This window comes from Pongo abelii, chromosome 20, assembly GCF_028885655.2.
Source record: "Pongo abelii isolate AG06213 chromosome 20, NHGRI_mPonAbe1-v2.0_pri, whole genome shotgun sequence".
NCBI lineage: Eukaryota > Metazoa > Chordata > Mammalia > Primates > Hominidae > Pongo > Pongo abelii.
The window spans coordinates 52,382,934-52,407,925 of record NC_072005.2 but is presented as its reverse complement, the minus strand read 5'-3'; the positions used below and the strand labels follow the sequence as shown (position 1 = coordinate 52,407,925).

Sequence of the window (24,992 nt, the reverse complement as noted above, 5' to 3'; positions counted from 1 at the left end):
GACACACATTCCTCATATGTGTACACATGCACACTCCCTCACATACACTTATGCATGATACGCATGCATGCTCGTATGCACACACACACACATACACCTGTCCACACGTGCAGATCAGGCCCACACACAGCCACCCCAACCCCTCCTCCTGCTTACCTGATTAAAAAATGGACACAGACGATACTCTCCGACTGGGGGCCCCGTCCCCCTGACACCACTGTGGCCTGGGTCTGGGTCCACAGGTAGCCACCGCTCCGGGCCAGGAAGCGATACTGCCCTGTTACTGCCTGGCCCTTGCTCAGCACTGAGGAGGGGGATCGGGAGGGGTCAGGGCCGCCAAGGGGGTGAATGGGAAAAGAAAGACCTGGGGACTGGGTATGAGGGGGCAAGGAAGGAGACAGTTCCTTGGGGCTTGGGGAGCAGGGAGCTGGTGTTGAGGTGGGGAGGCAGTGCATCCTGGGGTGTGGGGAGCTGGGGGGTCCTGGTGTCAGCTGGGGGCCATGCGGCAGCTGGCTTCACACCTGGGGAAATGGGATACATACAGGTGTGGATGCTCTTGCTGACCGCATCCGAGTCCAGCGCGTGGATGTACTCGTAGGCAGAACAGCCGATCAGGTCATCGGGACTATAGCCAGCCACTTCTGCGATCCTGGGGGTGGGGCGGAGTGGGGTCTGGTCAGGATGCTACTGGATGAGAGGGAGGGTAGGTAGAGGGAAGTAGCAGCAGAGGACACAGGAACAAAGCCAGCAAGATGTCAAGAAGGATTGGAATCGAGAGAAAAGGAGTAAGAAACAGAACAAGAGGAGTGTGGTGGGTTGAATAACGACCTCCAAAGATGTCCACATTCTAATTCCTGGAACCTGTAGATATGGTATCTTACATGGCAAAAGGGACTTTGTAGATATGATGACATTAGAAGTTTTTTGTTTGTTTTGCTGTTTGTTTTTTGAGGCAGGCTCTCGCTCTGTCACGCAGACTAGAGTGCAGTGGTGCAATCATGGCTCACCACAGACTTGACCTCCCAGGCTCAAGCAATCCTCCTGACTCAGCCTCCTGAGTAGTTGGGACTACAGTTGTGTGCCCTGCCTGGCTACGTTTTGCATTTTTTTTGTAGAGATGGGGGTCTCACTATGTTGCCCAGTCTAGTCTTGAACTCCCAGGCTCGATCTTCCTGCCTTAGCCTCCCAAAGTCCTGAGATTACAGGTGTTAGCCACCTCGCCCAGCCTGCCTAACGTTAGTCTTGGTATGGGGAGATGGATGCAGGTGGGCCCAACTCTAGGAGCTGGAAAAGGCATGGAAACAGATTCTTTCCTGGAGCCTCCAGAAGGAACACAGCCTTAATTTGGCCTGTAAAACTCATTTCTAATTTCTTTTTATTTCTTTAAGATGAGGTCTCAATATGCTGTCCAGGCTGATCCGGAACTCCTGGCCTCAAGCCATCCTCCTGCCTTGGCCTCCCAAAGTGCTAGGATTATAGGCGTAAGCCACAGTGCCTGGCCTCATTTCAAACTTCTGACCTCCAGAACAGTAAGACAGTGAGTTTGTGTTGTTTGGAGCCACTGAGTTTGTGTGGTAATATATTACAGCAGCAATAGGGAACTAATACAAGGGAAGAGAAGGGGTGGAGAGGGGAAGAAGAGCTAAGAAAAGACAGAAAAAGAGACAACATGCATGACATAGGAGGGGAAGAAAAAAACACAAAAAGAAAGAGAAGAATGAAAATAAATAAAAAGTAATGAGGATGAGAGGCCGGGTGCGGTGGCTCATGCCTGTAATCCCAGCACTTTGGGAGGCCGAGGCGGGCGGATCACCTGAGGTCAGGAGTTCGAGACTAGCCTGACCAACATGGTAAAACCCCATCTCTACTAAAAATACAAAAAGTAGCCAGGCGTGGTGGCAGGCGCCTGTGATCCCAGCTACTCGGGAGGCTGAGGCAGGAGAATCACTTGAACCCGGGAGTTGGACGTTGCAGTGGGCCAAGATCCTGCCACTGCACTCCAGCCTGGGCGACTGAGCAAGACTCCACCTCGACAACAACAACAACAAAATAATGATGACAATAATGATTTAAAAATTAGATAGTTGTGCTTTGCACCGGGAAACTCACTGAGCTGCTCAGAACGACCGTACAAAGCAGGTTCTGTTATGATTCCACAGGATAGGTGAGGAAATTGTGGCACAGAGAGGTGAAGTCATTTGGCTAAGGACACACAGTCAAGACTGACACTCAGGCAGGCTGAATCCAGAGTCACCGTTCCTAAGCATGACACAAGGGCGAGGGAATAGACAGAAGAAGGAAGAGAAGGACAGAAGGAAGAGAGGGGGAGAGAAAAAGAGATGAAAGGAAGGATAGAGGGTGAACAAATAATAACAGTTTATTTTATTTATTATTATTATTATTTTTAGAGACAGCGTCTCATTCTGTTGCCCAGGCTGGAATGCAATGGTGCAATCATGGCTAACTGCAGCCTCAACCTCCTGGGCTCAATTATTCCTCCTGCTTCAGCCTCCTGCATAGCTAGGACTAAAGGCATATGCCACCCACCTGACAAATTTTTTTTTTTTTTTTTTCGAGACAGAGTCTTGTTCTGTCGCCTAGGCTGGAATGCAATCTCGGCTCACTGCAACCTCTGCCTCCCGGGCTCAAGCAATTCTCCAGTCTCAGCCTCTCGAGTAGCTGGGATTATAGGCATACGCCACCACGCCCAGCTAATTTTTGTATTTTTAGTAGAGATGGGGTTTCACCATGTTGGCCAGGCTGGTCTTGAACTCCTGACCTCAGGTGATCCACCCACCTCGGCCTCCCAAAGTGCTGGGATTACAGGTGTGAGCCACTGCACCCGGCCCCGCTTGGCTAATTTTTTTGTAGAGACGGGGTCTCCCTATGTTGTCCAAGCTGGCCTTGAACTCCTGGTCTCAAGCAATCCTCCCGCATCGGCCTCCCTAAGTGCTGGTACTGCAGGTGTGAGCCACTATGCCTGGCCTAACGACAATCTATTGAATGCTTCCTGTGTGCTGGGCACCATACTAACTGCTTGACACAAATTGATTCATTTAAGAAAAGGGACAAAAAGAGATAGACACTAAGAGAAAGACTCAGAGACAGAAAGAGAATGAAAGATAAAAGGAGGCCAGGTGCGGTGGCTCACACCTGTAATCCCAACACTTTGGGAGGCCGAAGTGGGAGGATGGCTTGAGCCCAGGAGTTTGAGAGCAGTCTGGGCAAATGGCAAGACAGCGTTTTTACAAAAAAAGAAAAGATATAAAAGACATGTAGAAAATTCAGAGACAGGCAGGCACACAAAGAGAGAGAGAGATGGATGAAGTGAGAGAGAGAGAGAGAAGGAGAGAGAGAAATGTGGGGGTGTGGAGGTGGGCAGGGAAACAGCACTTGAACTTGGGCAGAGGGAAGAGGGGGCCCCTGCCCACCTGTCGTCACAGTAGGTGAACTTCATGTCCAGGCTGTGGCGGCTGAGGAAGGCCCCTCGGCCCAGCGGGGGCTGCAGGCTGCCTGGGTGGGGGATGGCTTCGCAGATGAGCACCAGGCACTGCAGCGGGGGCTCTGAGTCAGGGCTCCCAGCTGGAGAAGTCTGTGCAGGGGGCTTGTAGGCCCTCATATGTCCAGAGCAGTGCAGCACCTGGGGGCCGAGATGAGGGGACAAGGCAGTGGTGCCTCTGGGCCTGAGACCACCCATGGGGTTGGAAGATGCTTCCTGAGGGCCCATCAGGGAGCTGAGATTCCAACCCTGTGAAGACTCCAGGTTCAAAGGGACTGAGGATCCCCAGCCCCAGGCCCATAGGAACCCATCCCAAGAGAGCTTACAGGAGCCCCAGGTCCCAACTCCACAGACACCCATGCTCCTCGATGCCCTGAGGACCCGCTAGACCTGACCTGAGTCAGTCCCGCAGGGTCCCCAGCCCAGGAGATGCCTGGGCTCCAGCACCCTTCGAGATCTTTCGGGGCTCACACCCAGCCCCAGCGTCCCCGCCCTCCTCTGGCCCGGCCCTGCGCACCTTCCAGGTGGCCGCCTTGAGGTTGAGGGTGCGCCCGCGGCTGGTGAGCGTACTCTTCATGCGCAAGGAGAAGCACCGCTCCGTGGGGGCCTCCACCTTCCTCCTGGACAGGGCTGGGGAGGCCCGGGGGCAGGGGGCAGGTCACAGGCAGCTACACACAGGCCCAGTGCCCTCCGGCACCCTGGCTGCTCAGGCCTCCCCAGCTCCATCCCAACAATTGGGACCTGGAACCAGAGAGGGTCCCCCAGGGGTAGTATGTGTCCCCTCGGACCCCCCAGGGCAGGGCTGTGTCCCCTCAGACCCCCCCAGGGCAGGGTCTTTGTCCCCACAGACCCCAGGGCAGGGTCATCTCTCTCTCCTCTTCCTACTTGTCTTAGTCTGGTATTCCACAGGAGGTGGGGATATGCTGAGGGAGGGGTGGAGCCTCAGCTTCCTCCTCTGTATGGTGGGGACAGAGGCCTCCAGGGAACTCACTCTGCTGGGGGGTCAGGGCGTCCTGAAGCTCCTCTTGGTCACAGGGGTGGATGAAATCAAAGATGCTGTGTCCGATGAGCTCCAGCTGCCAGGGATGAGAGGAGTGGGGGTCTACCAGGGCTTCTGACCCATCTCCTCCATCCCATCCTCATTCCCCTGTTCCAATTCATGAGCCTGGATGATTTCACCAGTCTCCCCATTCATTTATGTATCCATTTGTCCATCCATCCATCCATCCACCCACTGAGAAAGCATTTATTCAGCACATACCAAGTGCCAGGCCCTCATCTATCTATCTATCTATCTATCTATCTATCTATCTATCTAGAGACAGGTCTTGCTCTGTTGCCCAGGCTGGAATGCAGCGGTGCAGTGGTGCGATCATGACTTCCTGTAGCCTCAACCTCCTGGGCTCAAGTGATCCGATCCTCCCACCTCAGCCTCCTCAGTAGCTGGGACTACAGTCACATGCCACCACACCTGGCTTTTTTTTTTTTTTTTTTTTTTGAGATGGAGTCTCACTCTGTTGTCCAGGCTGGAGTGCAATGGCGCGATCTTGGCTCACTGCAACCTCCGCCTCCCTGGTTCAAGCGATTCTTCCACCTCAGCCTCCCGAGTAGCTGGGACTACAGGCATGTGCCACCACACCTGGCTAGTTTTTGTATTTTTAGTAGAGACGGGGTTTCGCCATGTTGGCCAGGTTGGTCTCGAACTCCTGACCTCAAGTGATCTGCCTACCTTGGCCTTCCAAAGTGCTGGGATTATAGGCGTGAGCCACCGCATCCAGCTCTTGGGCTAATTTAAAAAAATTTTTTTTGTAGAGATGGGGGTCTCACCATGTTTCCCAGGCTGGTCTCAAACTCCTGAGCTCAAGCGATCCTCCCACCTTGGCCTCCCAAAGTACTGGAATTATAGGTGGGAGCCGCAGCACCTGGCTCTTCTAAATGGTATGGACACGGTGACCGCACACACAAATCCCTGTCTTGAAGAACTTACTGGCCAGTGGGGTGAGACAGACAGTGAATGAAAGAACAAATAACAACAATATAACAAGTAACATGAAGAAAACAAAAGCAGTACAAGGTGACACAATGATGGGAGGCTGCTTTAGACAGAGTGGTCTAGACAGTTTCTTTGAAGAGGTGACATTTTAAAAAACTGCTGAACAAAGCAAGTGAGGTGGCCTTATGGCCCCCTGGAGTAAGAGTATTCTAGAAAGAGGGAACAACAGTAAGCGCAAGGCCCTGAGATGAGACTCCATTCAAATCACACTTTTCTGGCAGGCCGAAAACCCAACTCTTCATTTCAATTTAGGAATGAGCCTGGTGCTGGGAGGAGGGGACACAGATGAAGGTGGACCCTATTGGCTCACCATGTGAATGGTGCTGGTGCTGGTGAATAGGGAAAGAGGGAGATCTCGCTCCTCTGACAACATCTCTTGTAGCTGGAGTCGAATCCTGGCTGTGCCACTTCCTGGCTTTGGGATCTCGGGACATTCATCTCTCTGGGTCCAAAAAGCTCACTCACATTAACAGAGAAATTGGTACCAGGAGTGGGGTAATGAGGCAGAGAAAAGGAACAGATAGCAACTATGGAGCCCATTTATGTGAGATAGAAAAAAGAATGGGAACTTTCTTGTAGGCCTTGCTGTAAGGATGAATTAAAGTTAGTTCTACTTTCTATGCTTGCTTAGGCAGCATGTATGCTAAAAATTGGAAGCATACAGAGATTAGCATGGCCTCTGCGCAAGGATGATATGCAAATGCATGAAGCCTTCCATGTTAATTAAAAAAGTAAGTTCTACTTTCTAAATGTCTTTTGTTCCTATTTTTCCATCCCCATGGTCCCTGCCCCTATTCTTCTTCTCCCACCTGAGATTGGCATCCACCCATTGCTGATCTTTCAACTTCTGATTTCACTCCCTGCAAATCTACCTCCATGCCGTACCTAGAGGATCTTTCAAAAATGTAAATCTGATTCTACCTTTCTGGCACAACCTCTCCACTACTTAAAATCCTTCTATAGCTCCCCGGGGCCCTGGAGATAAAGATAATTTGGCCTTAAATTTGGCCACAGGCTACCCTGATGACCTCTCTAGCCTTTTGTCTCTCAGCTTCTCCTATTGCACTCTGCACCTAGGATAAACTTTTCATTTTATTTTATTTGTTTGTTTGTTTGTTTGTTTGCGACTGGGTCTTGCTCTGTCACCCAGGCTGGAGTGTACTTGTGCGATCTTGGCTCACTGCAACTTCCACCTCCCAGGCTCACGTGATCTTCCCACCCCAGCCTCCCAAGTAGCTGGGACCACAGGCGTGTGCCACCACATCTGGTGGATTTTTTGTATTTTTGGTGGAGACAGGGTTTTGCCATGTTGCCCAGGTGAAACACTGAACTCCTGAACTCAAGCTATCCTCCCATCTTGGCCTCTCAAAGGGCTGAGATTACAGGTGTGAGCCACCGCACATGGCCAACTTCTTTATTTTCCCAAATTATTCTGGTTTTTTTTTTTTCTCACCTCTTGGCCTTTGCCTCCTCTGTTCCCTCTGCCATGTACATTCCTGATCTTCACTGATCCCATCCATTCTCCATACCCCTTTGACCGGCTAAGTTCTTCAGATTTCAGCTCAGATGTCTTTTCCTCCAGGAAGCCCTCCATTCCCACCCAGGCTGGGTCAGGTATACCCCACCCCTGTGCTCTCACAGCCCCCTAGACTGTCCCATCCCAGCCCTGACCATTCTGGGTCTTCCTGTCTAGTGACATACCTATATCCCCTTTGTATTGTGAGTCCCATAAAGGTAGGGCTATGGCTGTCCTGGTCACCACTGTATCCCCAGCATCACCAGTACAGGGCCAGGCACAGAGCAAGGAGCTCCTCTCACCTGACTGAGGCCCAGGTGTTTGCTGACATTCTCCGACAGGTAAGCCATGTCTCCCTCGGCGGTGAGCACCATGACGAAGCCCTCCAGGGCCTTCAGGTAGCAGGCATCCAGTGGTTCTCCCCCTGCTCTCACCTGGTTCCACTCCCCTGGTACCCGGGGCAGGGGGATGGGGCATCTCTAGTCAGTTATGGACTGAATTATGGACTGACCCTGGGCTAGCCTCCCTTTGCCTTTCCTCATTCAGAGAAACTTACATGCACCCCCAAGGAAGTGGGGGTACATCCTAGTGACCTGGATTCCCAAGGAAGAAAGCAGGACCAAGAAGCACTGGAATTAGAAGCAGGGCCTCCCAGGGTGGCAGAATCGTAAGGAAGTAGGAGTCTCCCAAGGGAACAGAATTCTAAGGATGTGGGTGGGCCTCCTAGGAGGACAGAATTCTAAGTGGATGGAACTCCCCAGGGTCAAAATATGACGGGGCCAGGGACTAAGGGGAATTGTAATATAGAGCTGAGGGGGAAGCCTCGAAGGGGTTCAAAACTCATGGAGGGCAGGACCTTCCAGAGGGACAGAACTCTAGAGAGGCAGGGACTCCCAGGGAACAGACTTCTAAGGGGGTGAAGCCTCCAAGAAAAGTAAAATTCTATGGGGCAGGGAAGTCAAATGGACAGAGCCTCCCAGAGAATAACGCTACTTCCCCCGCTTTCAGGGTCCTGGGATTCCACGGGGTTTATGTGTGAGTGTATGTGTGTGTGTGCACGCGCGCATGCACGTGCGTGGCAAAGCCGGCTGCAGGATGCAATTCTAACTGGGTGGAAATTCAAGGAGATGCCTACTAAGAGAACAAGTGATGTAGAACTAGAGGGGTGGGGAAGGGACAAGGGACTCTCATGTACAGTAACGAAAAGTTGGGCGGCGCAGCCTCCCAGTGGATATATTATGAGAGACCAGGGCCTATCCATCTGGGAGAGTCTCCTAGAGGACCAAATCGTAAGTTGAAGGGTTAGGGGATTCTGAGTCCTAAGGAGGCGGGGCTTCCAAAGGGCGCGTTCCAGGGGCGGGGCCTCACAAGTGATAGACTGAAGGGGGCGGGACTCCCAGCCCGCCAGGAACTCAAAGGGGGCGGGACCTCCCCTGGGAAGTAGATTCCAGGGGGGTGGGGCTCCGCCGAAAAGTTGTCACCAGGGGGCGGGGCTTTGTCGGAATAAGGCTTCTCGGAGGAGGGGCCTCCCTGGGATGTAGTTTTTCCGTGGGCGGGGCCTGACCAAGCCGGGAATTCCCGCGGGCGCGGCTCACCTGCGGCGCAGAGGCGGTGCATGCGCAGGTAACTGATGGTGAGGCGCATGATAGAGGCCTTGTCCAGGTGGGCGCTGACGCCGCGGGCGAAGGGCAGCGTGTGAGCCAGCTGGTACAGCACCTCGGTCTCCTGGCTGCGCCGGCTGCGGGCCGCATCCCGGGACTTTTCCTTCCGCAGCTCGGTGGTCGACCTGAGGGCATGGGCAGCATTCACTGGTGGTGACTCGGGAAAGACAAAAGGAGGACGGGACGAGCACGTGGGGAGCTGCCACGTGGGGCCGGGGCTCGTGGACTGCTGGGCCACGGCTGCGCAGGCCTCGATGTGTGGCCCTGTCGAGTTCGCGGCGCTCCCTGGGCCTGGAAGGGCTACACTGTGGAGCCCTTCCTAGCCCTGATTTTACCTGTGGTCTTGCCAGTCCATGGTGCCTCCGGCGCCTCGCTCCTCTCTGTGGCGCGCCTAGGGCCGGTCTGTCCCCTCCCTGACTTATCTGCAGTTTATTTCCCGGGCTAGGGACGCCTGGGGGACAGGGAGGGCCCCTGCTGGGAGGGGGCTGGCTGAGCTGGCCAGGGGCCAGAGGAGGGAGGGCCCACGAAGGAGAGGCCTACAGCCTCCCAGGCCCCCTGCCCTGCAGTTTCCCAGAATCTCCTCCTCTGCCCTTTTCCCTCAACTGAGCCGTCCTGTGAATCTTGGAACATAGATCTCAAAGTCTAACGACGAACCACCAACAGGGGCCCTAAGAGGGGCAGGGACCCGCCAGGGTGACACAGCAAAGCACCTGTTCTGTTTACCATTCACCCTGCCCTGTAATCCACTTCAAATACCTACATTTTGCACGTGGGGTTGGAAGAATAAGTGTCGTTTTATCAGAAATATCTGCCACTTATCCAGCTTTTACTATTTTGTCACTCCCAGTGCCAAGTGCGAAACTTATATTAACCCGCCTAATGCTCAGGCAACCCAGAAGGAAGTTGATAACGTCCCACTGAATAGATGAGGACACCGAGGCTCAGAGAGGTGCAGTGCCTGCCCACAAATAGGGAAGCCTGCCTTTAAACAATGGTCTACCTAAATTCTGAAATGTTCTCTCTCTCTATGGGCCTAGGTTTATGTCCAGAATTTTAGCTCTTCTCCCTGTTTCTGCCACTGTCTTCAAATTCAAACTCCAGGTCTGTCTGAACCCAAAGTTTCTCTTTTCTTTTCTTTCTTTTCTTTTGAGACAGGCTGTCGCTCTGTTGCCCAGGCTGGAGTGCAATGGCATGAATATGGCTCACTGCAGCCTCAATATCCTAGGCTCAAGCCATCCTCCAGCCTCAGCCTCTTATGTAGCTGGGACCACAGGTGTGTATCAGCATGCCCAGCTAATTTTTGTATTTTTTGTAGAGACAGTGTGTCATTTTGTTGCCCAGGCTGGTCTTGAACTCCTGAACTCAAGTGATCCTTCCACCTTGGCCTCTCCAAATTCTGGGATTACAGGTGTGAGCCACCACGCCCAGCCTCTTTACTTTCATACAAAATTACAGCTGGAAGCGGCTATAATTTGGGAGGGTGAGACGGAAGATCACTTGAACCCAGGTTCGAGGTTACAATGAGCCATGATAGTGCCCCTGCCCTCCAGCCTGGGTGACACAGCAAGGCTCTGTCTCTAAAAAAAAAACAAAAAACAGGCCAGGCGCAGCGGCTCACGCCTATAATCCCAGCACTTTGGGAGGCCGAGGCAGGCGGATCACGAGGTCAGGAGATCGAGAACATCCTGGCTAACACAGTGAAACCTCGTCTCTACTAAAAATACAAAAAATTAGCTGGGCGTGGTGGTGGGCACCTTGTAGTCCCAGCTACTCGAAAGGTTGAGGCAGGAGAATCGCTTGAACCTGGGAGGTGGAGGTTGCAGTGAGCCAAGATCGCGCCACTGTACTCCAGCCTGGGCGACAGAGTGAGACTCTGTCTCAAAACAAACAAACAAACAAAAAACAAAAAAAGACAAAAAACAAATTAACAAAAATAGACAAAAAATTATTATATGATGTATTACATCTACTATATTGTATATATAATCTAGTGTAATATATGGTATATATAGTCTCATCTGCATTTATATTGATAAATATTACCATTAGTAATAGGCAGCTGTCATTTGCTAAGCATTTATGTGCTTGCCACTGTACTATGTATTCTACATGTATTCATCCAATCCTCAGGGGACCCCTAGGAGGGAGCCATTTTATTTTTTATTTATTTTTTAATTTTTAATTTTTTTTTTTTTTTTTTTTTGAGACAGAGTCCCGCATTGTAGCCAGGCTGGAGTATAATGGCATGATCTTGGCTCACTGCAACCTCCGCCTGCCGGGTTCAATTCTCCTGCCTCAGCCTCCCAAGTAGCTGGGATTACAGACATCTGCCACCACGCCCGGCTAATTTTTGTATTTTTAGTAGAGACTGGGTTTCGCCATGTTGGCCAGGCTGCTCTCGAACTCTTGACCTCAAGTGATCTGCCCACCTCAGCCTCCCAAAGTGCTGGGATTACAGGCGTGAGCCGCCATGCCCGGCGGAGGGGGGCATTTTAAACTTCCACTTTACAATGGGGAAACTGAGCTCCGAAAGGTGAAGTCCTTGCCCAAGAAGTCCCAAAGCCAACAACTGGCCGAGCTGGGATTTGAATCTGGGCGGTGGGTTTCCAGTCTTCAGGCTTTTTCTCATCCCCTCCTTGGGACCCATCCGAGGGAAGCAGAACCTCTAGGAGGGGACACTGTCCCTTCTTAAATTCAAGAGCAGAGGGTGCTTCTGGGATGGCATCAACCCCAGCCTCAGGCAAGAGACCTGCGGCCCCACCCCCCAGGACAAGGGGATATTTTCCTGTCTGGAGGCAGAAGGAAAATAAAATCCTCAGTACGGCCAGGTGGGAGGCACAGAACGGGGCAGTTTGGATGGAGGGTTGGAGCAGGGGAGATACGGCCCCTGTCCCCATCCCCTCCCTCCTGGCTGGTGGGGGCAGGGGCCTCAGTCCTGCCTGCCTGAGAGGACATTCCGTCCTGTTCTGTTCCAGCCCTGTTTGTCTTCCTGCCCAGAGGGTGGAGGCGAGAGGGCCTCACGGAGCTAGGGGCCCGACAGAGGGAACAGGGAGTGGGAACTGGCAGGGAGGTGGGGCCAGCGCCCCACCTCCCAGGCAGCTGGGCTCTGTAATCCTCTGTGGCTGGGCTGCTTCTTCCATAGAAGGAGCCAGCTGGTGGCTGCAGAGGGACCCTCCCTCCTTCCAGCTCCCAGCCTGCCCTCTGGATGTTCTACTGGGAAGTGTGGGTCTTTCCCATTACACAGACTGGGGGCTAGTTCCTCTGGCTCAGGGTTCCAATCCCGACTCTACTACTTATAAACTTTACTACTTATAAGCTACTACTTACAAGCTCCACTACTTATAAGCTGTGTGACTGCTTATAAGCCGTGTGAATGTAATCTTGCTCTGTTGCCCAGGCTGGAGTGCAGTGGCTCGATCTTGGCTCACTGTCACCTCCGCCTCCCAGGTTCAAGCGATTCTCCTGCCTCAGCTTCCTGAGTAGCTGGGATTACAGGCTCCTGCCACCACGCCTGGGTAATTTTTGTATTTTTAGTAGAGACAGGGTTTCACTATGTTGGCCAGGCTGGTCTCGAACTCCTGACCTCAGGTGATCCGCCTGCCTCGGACTCCCAAAATGTTGGGATTACAGGCATGAGCCACCGCGCCCAGCCAAGGTTAGAATTACTGTTCTGCCTCTGTGCGTATCAGAGATGGAAAGCATGGGCTTAGGAGCTTCTTGGGCTTTAGAGTAACCTGTGGATTACTCTACACGCCCCATAGTGTGGTGTGTGCATGCAATTACATACATGGTTTTTACACAAGCATCTTAAAAGGAGGACTAAATAACAGTGATACTGTAATAATGATAGCATTGGTGTGTTGAACACTCACGGAGCTAGAGAACCCATTAAGTCCTTACTACTACCCTATTGAGCAGGAGAAGTGATCTCTCCCTTTAAAGAGGCAGAAACTGAGATTCGGAGCAAGGGCATCCCCAGCCCAAGTAACCCAGCGCCCTCCATCGACACTGAACTATGAACTATGTTCAACCACTTCTCAGTGAATCCGACCAAGTTCCTACAATGACTTTCCCCATTTTCCCGATGAGGAAGCAGGTCCAAAGAGGTGATGAAACTTGCCTGAAGCCACACAGCTTTTAGTAGCACAGCCAGGATTCAAGCCAGGTCTGTCTACTGTGACTTGAACTCAGTTTGTGGCACACCTGTTGGGTGTCCCGCCCCCCACCGTCTGCTTCCTCACTACTGGCTCCTCATCTTGATCTGGGGTGGTGGAAAGGGAGCGTGATACCCAGTTTTCTTTGTTTGTTTGTTTGTTTGTTTGTTTTTTGACAAGGTCCAGCTCTGTTGTCCAGGCTGGAGTGCGGTGGCCTGAGCACTCACCACCATGCCTGGCTAATTTGCGTATTTCTAGTATAGATGAGATTTTGCCATGTTGCCCAGGCAGGTCTTGAACTCAAGCAATCCGCCCACCTCAGCCTCCCAAAGTGCTGGAATAACAGGCCTCAGGCACCGCGCCCGGCCTGCCCGTATTTCCAGGATCTGAAACTGAGGCTCACAGCGGCAGTCACTGACACAATTCCACACCACCAAGAAGTGGGTGAGATGGGATTTGAACCCTGTCTTTGGGGCCTGTGCTCTTGGCAGGTGTGCCCACCACCCAAGAGGCCCCTGCCCTGCCCCTGTTTTGCCTACCAGCCTCGGTCCCTTCCCCCGTCACACCCCTGCTGCCTCCAGATCGCCCCAGCTGGCCCCATGCCCAGCCCTGGTCCAGCCCCCTGGCACTCTGCCCAGCTTGGGACGTGCAGCTGGAACCCTGCCACCCTTCCTCCGTGTTCCAGCCAAGAACAGGGGGTGGGGCCAGGGCCTGGCGGGCTCAGGGTGAGGCCTGAGAATGGGGGTTGGGGCCCAGTGCCCCCCTCCAACCAGGAAGGAGAGAAGTTCACCTCTTCCCTGCCCTGAAGAACTTGCCACCAATAAGGAAGGCATAATAAAAGCAGGGAGTCCCTGCCCACATTCAGGGCTACTTCTGGGCTTTTCTATTCTGACACCCAGCTGGGTATTGGGGGGGTCTTACGAAAAGCACAGAGGATTTGGTGGGTGGGGGCTTAGGTTGTAGCTGGGCAAGGATGCCTCTTGGCATTGCAGAGAGGCGTCCTGAGAGACCAGAGGCAGGGTTTGGGTTTGCAAAGGGACTTGGCATGGGGGTCTGGGGGAGTCTCTCTGCCCCCCGACTCTTGCCTGCTCCCAAGGACATGGTAATCCGGTAGGGTGCTGGTCCCCAAAATCCTATCTTCTCCGGGAACACTGTACGTCACTGGGCATTCTGGGCTGCAAGCCGTACCCACCAGGGACTTCTCAAGAGCATCCTTGGCCACAGTGGGATGGCAGCCAGCCCCAGCTAGAGGAAGGGAAGGGGGAAGGGGGAAAGGGGGTGTGGGGGGCCCACTCACCATCACCCAGGCCCCCTTTGGCTGAAGGGCCATCCAGGGGGTGCAGGAGAGGATGCGGCGCAGCCAGGACCCGGGTGCGAGTTACGAGTGGGTGCGCAGGGCGGTGAGATGACTCCACAGGAAAGGGCCGGCCTTGGGTGGGGAGGGGGGGCACCCCAGCTCAGCCAAGAGGGGCCCCCACCCAGCCAGGAGGGGGCGCTGAGAGGGGCGGGACGACAGCTGGCCCAAAAGGGGTGGGATAGAGTTCCCTGGTAGGCCCAGAGCCAGGGCCTGGAATAGAGTGGGAGACGGGGGAAGGATGCGGGGGGTGGTTAGAAACATGGGGTGTGCACAGATCCAATCAGGCCTGAGAAGCCAGGGAGGAGGGAAGGGGGTGAGGCTTACTGGGTGCCTCACATTGGACAGGGAAAGCTGAGGACCTAGAACATTTTCCAGGGTCCCATAAGAACATGGCCAGATAAGACCCCCTGGCAGCGGCCCCAGGGCACAGGTTCCCCTGTGTTCCAGCAGAGCTGCACCTGCTGGGAGGTGAACCCAGAAACCCACCCTCTGCTCGGGATGACCCCAGCTGAGTACTGCGGCAGGGGGCGCTCCCATCACAGCCTGCAGGCTCACAGCACCCCGCCATGGAGTCTCCCCAAAATAAAGCTTGGATGAGGCTCTCCTGTCTCTCAGGATGGGGGTGCAGGGGTGAGATGAGGGGCTGGACTTTGGGAAGTGGGTCCAGCTTGTTTCCCTGTTATTTAAGGGGGTGACTCTGGCTTTTGAAAGGATACAAAAAGTCTCTTGGGAAGGGTCCCAGACGGCTTCTGAAAGGGGCTCCCCTCTGCCCATTTCTAGGGAAACCCAACGTTTAGGAGACTGTGTCAGGAAGGGTACTATCCAGAGGAGATCTCTCCTCTGTTGAACTCAGGAGCTGAATGCCATTCCAAGGGACTCCCTATATGTGGGAAGGCTCCATTTAGGGGTATCCCATATCACCTAGGATCCCAGGGACCTGGTGGCAAAGAACACTCTCAATTTGGGGGGTTCAGAGGCCAGAGGGATAAATATGTGGAGGGCGAATATCTCCCGCAGAAGCCTGGGGACTGCTCAAATGCAATCACCCCTAATTTATCAGGAATCCCAAGTTCCACCCCTAACCAGGAGGGTAACCGAGCCTTGGGTAGCGAGAAATCGGGAACCCCGAAGCCGCTCTTGGCCAGAGGGGCGGGGCAGCCGGAGACGTAGGGAATCCCCCACCCCTGCAGTCCCTAAGGTTGGAGAGTGCGGCGGCGATGTGCCTCCAACTGCGCTCCCCGGGGCGTTCTTGGCTCGTACCCGCGAACCCCCCCACACAATCCAGCTCAAGGGTCTCCAGGAGGAGAGACCCCCAATTCCCAGAACTCCTGCCCCCGAACTTCAGTACCTTGCGCGCTGCAGCCCCAGCGCCATGGCTCGCCAGTCGCCGCTCCGGAGCCCTCGGAGGCCCCTAGCCCCCTCCCCTGGCCTTGCGAGCCCCCTCCCCAGCTCCTCCCCACGCCGCGGGGTTGGCTGTGCCGCGCCAGGTCCGCGGCTCTGATTGGACGAAGATATGTCACTCCTGAAAAGGAGGCGGAACCAGAGGAAAAGACTTGGAAAGGCAAGGAGGGGGATACCGTGTAATACACACCCCCCAACCACGCCCCTCGCCGCTGACTTCCTCGGCAGTGTAGCCCGCATCGCCGGCTGGCTGCGCCTTCTCTAGCCCAGCCTCTGAAGTGCCAACGCCAGTACTCTTCTGAACCCCAGTCGCCAGCCTCTAACCCCCACCTCTTCTCACCTTTCCATTTCCTAACCCCAGTTGGGCCCCTCTGACGTCCAATCCCACCCCTTCCAACCCCCTAGCCCTGCCTCCTCTATACCTTCTAAGGTATTCACAGAGTACCCCACTTCCCCTCCCCACCCCCCAACTCCCAACCCCACCCCAGTTCCACAATCCCTGGCCCTCTGGCACCTACCCTTCTCTCTCACTCCCCAGCCCCTCCCTGCCACCCCAGTCCCATACCTCACCTCGCCCCCATTCCTCCAGTCTGCACCCTCTGCACCCGAGCTTACCTTCCCTACCCCCTCTACTCCACCCTAACCTCTTGGCCTCTCTGACTCCCTTTTCAGGTTCCCGTTGATGAATAATTAAGCTTATGTCAAGTAAATACGTTTTAACTCAATCACACCTACTTTAAAAAAGAGCCGAGAAATATATATTTTTTAAACTAGTCAACTATGAAGGGAGAAGTACAAAGTTACCAAGCAAGGGTGAAAGCATTACAGTTGGATAAGGAACAGAGTGTGTGTGTGTGTGTGTGTGTGTGTGTGTGTGTGTTGGACCACTATTGTGGATTTGGTCGTCAGGGAAGAGGATACTATAGCAGAAGTGGCCTTGTTGAACCTTGAACTTGCCAGGCAAATTGCTCACCTTAGGGCCTTTGCACTTGCTGTTCCCACAGCTTAGAACACTCTTCCTCCAGGAATCCACACGGCTCCCCGGCTCACCCCAGTTCCCCACTCTGTTTTCTTTTGGGAAACCACTTCCCTCTCCTCTTCATCTATTTAATTTGAATAGGGCTTGGCCACTGCTCTGTCTTCACCAGCTCCGGGGATGGACATAGGATCCAGACCTGGCTAATCAGTTGAGTCTGCTTCCCTGGCCACAGTGATTGGTTCAGGGAAGGCATGTTACCTAATTTAGCCCAATGAGAATCAACCCTGAGACATTTGCTGCAACCATTAGGAAAAAGGATTTTCTATTTCTGCTGGAATTGCCGAGCAGATGGAGCAGATGGGGCTCACAGTGCCACAAAGAGAGGAGAGGCTTTATGAGATGAGGTTCAGTGCAAAAGAGATTGTGCAGAAATGAACAATTGTGAAAGGCAGTTTTGACACCGGCACTTGAGTGCCTGGATCCAGCCATACCTGAAATCCAGTTTAATGCTTGGATTTTCAAATAAAACCCACAATGGGCTTTTTTTTTTTTTTTTTTTTTTTTTTTGCTGTTGCTTTTGTCAAATATTGCTTCATTCACTATTGCCGTATTTGCTTTGTGCTTAGATTTGTTTGAATGGATTTTAGATACTTGCACCCAAAAGAATCTTGATAGAGAAATTGGCTCTCAACCCTCAGTGTGGAGGCACGTGAGATGTTAGAAAAGGAGCAGTCTGAATTATAAAGGGGGGCCGGCCATGGTGGCTCATGCCTGTAATCCCAGCACTTTGGGAGGCTGAGGCGGGCAAATCACCTGAGGTCAGGAGTTCAAGACCAGCCTGGCCAACATGGTGAAACTCCATCCCTACTAAAAATACAAAAGTTAGCCGGGCGTGGTAGCACACCCTTGTAATCCCAGCTACTCGGGAGGCGGAGGCAGGAGAATCGCTTGAACCCAGGAGGCAGAGGTTGCAGTGAGCCAAGATCATGCCATTGCACTCCAGCCTGAGTGACAGAGTAAGACTCTGTCTCTAAATAAATAAATAAATAGTAGAAGGGGCTGCAGAGGAAGCATTGTTCTTAGAGCTTCTTAGGGTTTAGGTAAGGACATGGGGTAGAAGAAATGTTCAAGGGAGAAACTGAGGAAGGGGAGTGGTTGTTAACAAGGCAATGAGCGTTCCAGTGAGTGTGTTGGAAGAGTTTGGAGGGGGCAGTAGTTGGATGATAGATTCAGTGGAAGAGAAGAACTCATTGATTTTGGTATGAGGGAGTCGTAGCAGAGAGCCAATTGGAGGGATTTACAGTGCCCAAAAGCTGGCACTATTTCAACAAACATTAAAATGGAACTAACACTTTATATATAGAGAGGCAACAGGTGTCTCTCTATGATGTAGGTTAGCGTTAAACTTCGCTCAGAGGTTCCCAGCAGCTAAGGCAATAAGGGAAATGTGTCCGTTAAAATGGTTTCCAATTTTTGCTAAAGGATGTATTCTTGTTTGTCTGAAGAGACAAGTTTTGTACCTGGAACTGAAGTTAAGTGGGAATTTAAGACCTTTTAATATTAAAATGTAGAGTGGTCTGAGCTGTCAGGAACTGTGGGAGCTTGGTTGAAGCGCCTCACCCACCCTGTCGGGGTTGTCAGAAAGGTTTATTGTGGAAGGGGCATTTGGATGCAGACTTAAGAAGGAATAACAATGAGGCAAGCAGAGAGAGGGTTGGGGACACCCAAGTGCAGTGGCTTTTACCTGTAATCTCAATGACTCAGGAGGCTGAAGGGAGAGGATTGTTTGAGGCCAGGAGTTTGAGACCAGCCTGGGCAACATAGCAAGATCCCATCTCTTAATTTTTATTTTATTTATGTATGTATTTATTTATTTTTTGAGACTGAGTGTTGCTCTTGTTGCCTAGGCTGGAGTTCATTGGTGCGATTCGGCTCACTGCAACCTCCGCCTTCCAGGTTCAAGCAATTCTCCTGCCTCGGCCTCCTGAGTAGCTGGGATTACAGGCGCCCGTCACCACGCTCTGCTAATTTTTGTATTTTTAGTAGAGACGGGGTTTCACCATGTTGGCCAGAATGGTCTCAAAATCCAGAACTCAGGTGATCCGCCCATCTCAGCCTCCCAAAGAGCTGGGATTAGAGGCATGAGCCACTGCGCCCAGCCTCTATCTCTTAATTTTTTTTTTTTAACTTTGACAGGCATGATGATGTACACCTATAGTCCCAGTTACTTGGAAGGCTGAGACGGGAGGATTGCTTGAGCCCAGGAGCTGGAGGCTGCAATGAGCTATGATTGTGCCACTGCACTCCAGTCTGGGCAACAGAGTGAGACCTCATCTATAAAATAAATAAATACATGAATGAGAGGGCTGGGGGAAACGTATTATAGGCAAAGGGAAGATAATACAACAGTCTGGAGGCAAAAGAGAGCTTGGTACATTGAGGGAACTGACAGGTAGACTGTGGTTGCAGCCTGGAGTATAAAGAGGGGAGATGGGAAGTGATGGTGGAGGGGTGCGTCGGGGTGACATCAAACCAAGTCTGAAAGCCATTAAAGAATCTCGGGCATTCCCCAGGGAGCACTGGGGAGCCATGGCCGAGTTTTGAGCAGGACAGAAAACAGCATGTGCCTGATAAGGATTCCTCTGGGAGCTGGGTGTGGTAGTTCACACTTGTAATCCCAGGTTTGGGAGGCCAAGGCAGGAGGATTGCTTGAGGCCAGGAGTTTGAGACAAGCCTGAGCAACATAGTGAGAGCCCATCTCTTTAAAAAATTTAAAAATTAGCTGGGCATGGTGGCATGCACCTGTAGTCTCAGCTACTCAGGAGGCTCAGGGAAGAGGATTGATTGAATCCAGGAAGTTGAGGCTGCAGTGAGCTGTGATCCTGCCATTTACTCCAGCCTGGGTGACAGAGACCCTGTATTAAAAAACAAAACAAAACAAAACAAATTCCTCTGGAAGGTGGATGAGAGGGAGTGAGATTAGAGATCAGAGAACAAGAAGGGGGCTGGGCTGGGGTAAAGAAGAGATGCCTGGGCCAGGGAAGGGGCCATGGAGATGAAGGAAAGGGGATGGATTGAAGAGATACTGAGGTTCATCATTAGTAGAATGGATAAGCAACTTGTGGTATGCCCATGCAGTGAATACTATCGGCAAGAAAAAAATAATGAAGTATTGATACACATATATCATGGATGACTCTCAAAAACCTTATGATGAACGAAAGAAGCTAGACACAGTAAAGAATGTATTATGCGATTTCATTTAAATCAAGTTCCAGAACAAGTAAGGCTCATGTATAGTGGAAAAAACATCAGGGGAGTGCTTCTTTAACTTCACAGAAGTTTACGTTATATGGGTATATGAATTTGTCAAAACTCAGTGAATGGCACACTTCAGATTTGCACATCTTGTATGTAAACTTTACCTCAAAATAGAAAATAAAGAATGGTAAACAAATACCAATAGACACTCTGAAGGACTTAGGGGGCAGTGTACTTGTGTCTGCAACTTTCACTGAACTGCATCAAAACTAAGCTGGAGGGATGGATGGATGGATGGAGGGATGAATGGATGGAGGGATAGATGGAGGGATGGATAAATGGATGGATGGATGGTTGGGTGGATGGATGGTGTAATGGATGGATGGATGGATGGGTGGTGTAATGGATGGAAGGAGAGATGAATGGATGGAGTAATGGATGGATGGAGGGATGGAGGGATGGCTAAATGTATAGAAATATAATTAAGCAAATACAGTAAAATGTTTAGAGTGGAGTCTAGGTGATTGGGGTAAGGGTGTTCATTGTAAAATCCTTCAACTTTTCTGCATGTCTGAAATTGCTCATAATAAAATGTTGGAAGAAACAAGAAATGTTTAGGAGGCAAGAGGGACATGGTTTGGAGAGTGATTGATTAGTTGATTGATCATTTGGTTGTGGAGATAAGATTTTTTTTTAAGTATCTTCTGCCTTTGGCAAATGGAAGCCTTCATGTTTTTAAGGTGAGTTGGGCTCTTTTCCTGTTACCCTCCTCTTTCCTTTCCCTTGGATCTATTCTTCCAACAATATATGCACCCATTAATCCATTCATTCCTTCCATTTATACCAACAAATATTCACAGAGTGGTGAACATATGCCTGGCACTGTTGTAGGCACTGGGGATACAGCAGTGACCAAGACAGATAGAGATCCCTCACCTGCCCTCATGGAACTTACACTGTAGTTGGGCAGACAGATGATACACAAGAAACATAAGTGAACTATGCAATGCATTAGATTATGCTAAATGCTCTGCAGAAATGGAACCCAGGGAATAAGGATGGGAAGTGATTTATTTTGTGGGGAGGGAGGGGGAGTTGTAATTTTAAATAGTGTGGTCATGGAAGGGCTTATTGAGAAGGTGACATTTGAGCAAAGACCTGATCATGAGGTGGGAGCTATATAGAGTTCTGGGGGAAGAGCCTTCTGAGCTGGGAGAATAGCAAGTGCAAAGGCCCTGAGGTGGGACTTGCTTGGTAAGTTTAAGAATCAGCAAGGAGGCCAGTGTGGCTGGAGCAGAGGGGTGGATGGGGAGAGTGGGATAAGAGGTCAAAGAGTCAATGTTGACAGGAAACTGTGGTATTGGCAGATCACGTAGGAAGGATCTTTTAGATTAAGTATAGACTTCGGCTTTTACGCTGAAGGAGATGGGAACATGGGAGGCTTTTAAGCAGGAAAGCAACATCTGAGTTAGGTGTTTTTTGTTTGTTTGTTTGTTTTCTGACAGAGTCTCACTCTGTTGCCCAGGCTGGAGTGCCGTCGTTCAATCTTGGCTCACTGCAACTTCCACCTCCCCAGTTCAAGCAACTCTCCTGTCTCAGCCTCTTGAGTAGCTGGGACTACCGGTGTGCGCCATCACACCCAGCTAATTTTTTTTTATTTTTTGTAGAGATGGGGTTTTGCCATGTTGGCCAGGCTGGTCTCAAACTCCTGACCTCAAGTGATCCAACTGCCTTGGCCTCGCAAAGTGCTGGGATTACAGGCATGAGCCACTGTGCCCGGCCTGAGTTAGGTTTTAATGAAGGGAAAAGTCTTCAACTAGGAAACAGCTGGAACTTCCCTAGTTTACAAACCACCCCAATGAAAAGATTTGCTTTGCTCACAGATCTGCAATCTGGGCAGGGCTCAGCAGGGATGGCTCATCTTTGCTGCACTTGACACCCCTTGGGGTGGCTTAAAAGGCTGTGGACTGGAATGATCTGAAGCTTTCTCACTCACCTGTCTGGCAGTTGATGCTGCCTATCAACTGGGACCTCACCTGGGCCCTGTGGCTGGAACTTCTACTTGTGACCTTTCCATGTGGCTGCTTGGGCTTCCTCATATCATGGCAGCTAGGTCCCAGAGGCCAGTGGTGGGGAGGGGGTAGGGAGAGGGAGGCTGAGAGACAGAAGGGAAGGGAAGGGAAGGAAAAGGACAAGCAGAAGCTGTGTCTGCTTTTATGACTTAGTCTTGGAAGTCACGCAGGCATGCAGTGTCACTTCTGCCCCCCCAAGCCTTTTTTCCCTCTATCAAGGCAATCACAAAGTTCTGCCCAGCTTCAAGAAGAGGAAAATACTCTGCCTTTTGATGGGAGGGGCAAGCTACCACAAGGGAGAGCATGTGAGACTCAAAATATTACTGTGACCATTTCCAGGAAATGTCATCTGCCACACTCTTCATAGCACCGTATCTAGCTATGAAGCACCATATCTAGCTAGGTCCCGTAGCCCCTGGGACCTAGCTGCCATGATATGAGGAAGCCCAAGGAGCCACATGGAAAGGTGATAAGTAGATGTTCCAGCCACAGGTGCCAGGTGAGCGCCACCTATGAGCGGCAGCCTGGAGGTGGAGTCATCGGCCTTGGGATACTGGGGAATAAATGCTTGTCTCATCAACAGGGAAAGACGGTTCAGCAACAAAAACTCAGAACTGTGCATGAACCCAATTCTGACAAGCCAGTGTTTCTGGCCATGGTCTCCTGCACATCTTCATGGATATTCTACTTACCATCAGGTCTGGTTGTCTTTATTGTGTGTGACTCACATCCTATTGGCCACAGGAAGTCACGTGACCAACCCTGACCTCAGTGGGTCAGGGAATGTATTTGACATACTCAAGAAGACCTGTAAAGTCACATCGTACAGTCATGGATGTATAATCCTATAACAAGGAGGAAGGGTGAGTTCACTTCTGTCGACTCATCCTCCCTACTGCTCAAGGCTGGGGAGAATTGCTCCTGACCTATTCATAGCTACCTCTTGTGATCAGATTTTATCTCCAGTCTCCCCTTGCCCAACTCTGACTAAGGTCCTTGGATTTAAAAAGTCCAGCTGCCACCCCTGGAACACTGCCAGGGGCAGAAAATCCCTCCAAACCCAAGCCAAGGCCAACCCGGAATCAGGTGATGGAAATAAACAGCACCAGTTCCAAGCATGATGCACAGGTCCTGTGCCAAGCACTGTCCTAAGCCCTTGGCATTCCTGTTCACATTGGAATGTCACAACAGCCCCATTAAGTGGGCTCCAATGTTTTCCTATAGTGTAGTAGTTGGGATCCTGGGCTCTGGAGCCAGGCTGCCTACATTCTAATCCCATCATTTACCAGCTGCATAACCTTGAACAAGTTACTTAACCTCTCTGTGACTCATAGAGTTAGTTCTGTCCGTCCGTCCGTCCATCTCTCCCTCCCTCCCTTCCTTCTTTCCTTCCTTCCTTCCTCTCCTTCTCTCTCTGTCTCTCTTCCTTCCCTTCCCCTTCTCTTCCTTTCCCTTCCTTCCTCTTTCCTTCATTTCCTTTTTTTTTTTGAGATGGAGTCTCACTCTGTTGCCCAGTCTAGAGTGCAATGGCACGATCTCAGCTCACTACAACCTCTGCCTCCCGTGTTCAAGTAATTCTCGTGCCTCAGCCTCCCGAGTAGCTGGGATTACAGGTGTGCGCCAATATGTCTGGCTAATTTTTGTATTTTTAGTAGAGACAGGGTTTTACCATGTTAGCCAGGCTGGTCTCGAACTCCTGACCTCAGGTGATCTGCCTGCCTTGGCCTCCCAAAGTGCTGGGATTACAGGTGTGAGCCACTGCGTCCGGCTTATTTCCTTCTTTTGAGAGAGGATCTTGCTCTGTTCCCCAGGCTGGAGTACAGTAGCATGAACACAGCTCACTGCAGCCTTGACCAGGGCTCAAGTGATCCTCCTGCCTCAGCTTCCTGAGTAGCTGGGACTACAGGCACAGACCACCACACCCAGTTAATTTTTAAAATTATTTGTAGAGACAGGGTCTTGCCGTGTTGCCCAGGCTGGTCTGGACCTCCTGGGCTCAAGTGATCCTCCCACCTCAGCTCCCAGAGTGCTAGGATTACAGGCATAAGTCATTTCTTTTTCTTTTTTTTGAGACAGAGTTTTGCTCTTGTTACCCAGGCTGGAGTGCAGTGCTGCGATCTCAGCTCACTGCAACCTCTGCCTCCTGGGTTCAAGCGATTCTCCTGCCTCAACCTCCTGAGTAGCTGGGATTACAGGCATGCCCCACCATGCCCCGCTAATTTTGTATTTTTAGTAGAGATGGGGTTTCTCCATGTTGGTCAGGCTGGTCTCAAACTCCCAACCTCAGGTGATCCGCCCGCCTCGGCCTCACCAAAGTGCTGGGATTACAGGCGTGAGCCACCACACCTGGCCAAGTCATTTTTGAAAAGTGCATTTGATTAAAAAAAAACAAAAACTCCCTCATGGTAGCTTGAATTATTGTTTCCAAATCTCCACTTCCTCCTTGTTATAGAATTATACATCCATGACTGTACCATGTGACTTTACAGGTCTTCTTGAGTATGTCAAATACATTCCCTGACCCACTGATGTCAGGCTTGGTCATGTGACTTCCTGTGGCCAATAGGATGTGTCTCACACAATAAAGACGAGACCTGATGTGTTTCCTGGTGGAGGGACACAGACCTAGGAAGTATTTTCACCAAAATAATTGAACCTGAATTTATTTGGCTTCCACCTGTAACTACTGGTGTACAGGAAAGGCAGGGAACACAGGAATATGTTAAACAATGCCATAAAGAAGAATCGATTATATATAGACTGGGGTAGACTATCACGGGTGCCCAAACTTTTGGCTTCCCTGGGCCCCATTGGAAGCAGAAGAATTGTCTTGGATCTCACATAAAATACACTGATGATAGGTGATAGCTTAAAAAAAAAAAGGTCCATGGCTGGGCGTGGTGGCTCATGCCTGTAATCCCAGCACTTTGGGAGGCCAAGGCGGGCAGATCACCTGAGGTCAGGAGATGGAGACCATCTTGGCCAACATGGTGAAACCCTGTCTCTACTAAAATACAAAAATTAGCCAGGCGTGGTGGT

At 51.4% G+C, this 24,992-nt stretch overlaps 1 protein-coding gene and 1 non-coding gene across 6 annotated transcripts in view; one reads left to right on the top strand and one right to left on the bottom strand.

Annotated features, from left to right (window-relative positions):
* Nucleotides 1–15,669, bottom strand: part of HIF3A (hypoxia inducible factor 3 subunit alpha) — a 47,903-nt gene extending 32,234 nt beyond the window's left edge. Inside the window, exons 1-9 of one of the 5 annotated variants that reach the window (XM_054540743.2) lie at nt 15,589–15,669; nt 8,664–8,854; nt 7,371–7,516; nt 5,863–5,994; nt 4,491–4,575; nt 4,017–4,129; nt 3,432–3,640; nt 543–649; nt 157–304 (exon numbers count right to left, since the gene is read on the bottom strand). In XM_054540743.2, the coding sequence (XP_054396718.1) occupies nt 157–304; nt 543–649; nt 3,432–3,640; nt 4,017–4,129; nt 4,491–4,575; nt 5,863–5,994; nt 7,371–7,516; nt 8,664–8,854; nt 15,589–15,614 (1,157 nt within the window). In that variant the 5' untranslated portion in view covers nt 15,615–15,669. Of the gene's footprint in view, nt 1–156; nt 305–542; nt 650–3,431; nt 3,641–4,016; nt 4,130–4,490; nt 4,576–5,862; nt 5,995–7,370; nt 7,517–8,663; nt 10,303–15,588 lie in introns of those variants that run through there. The other 4 variants (XM_024236705.3, XM_054540744.2, XM_024236707.3 and 1 more) reach the window with 4 other exon arrangements.
* LOC112130271 (U6 spliceosomal RNA) lies at nt 6,172–6,276 on the top strand. Its single transcript, XR_002912541.1, has one exon. It is a non-coding gene; the product is annotated as a U6 spliceosomal RNA (small nuclear RNA).
* Nucleotides 15,670–24,992: the final 9,323 nt, after the last annotated feature.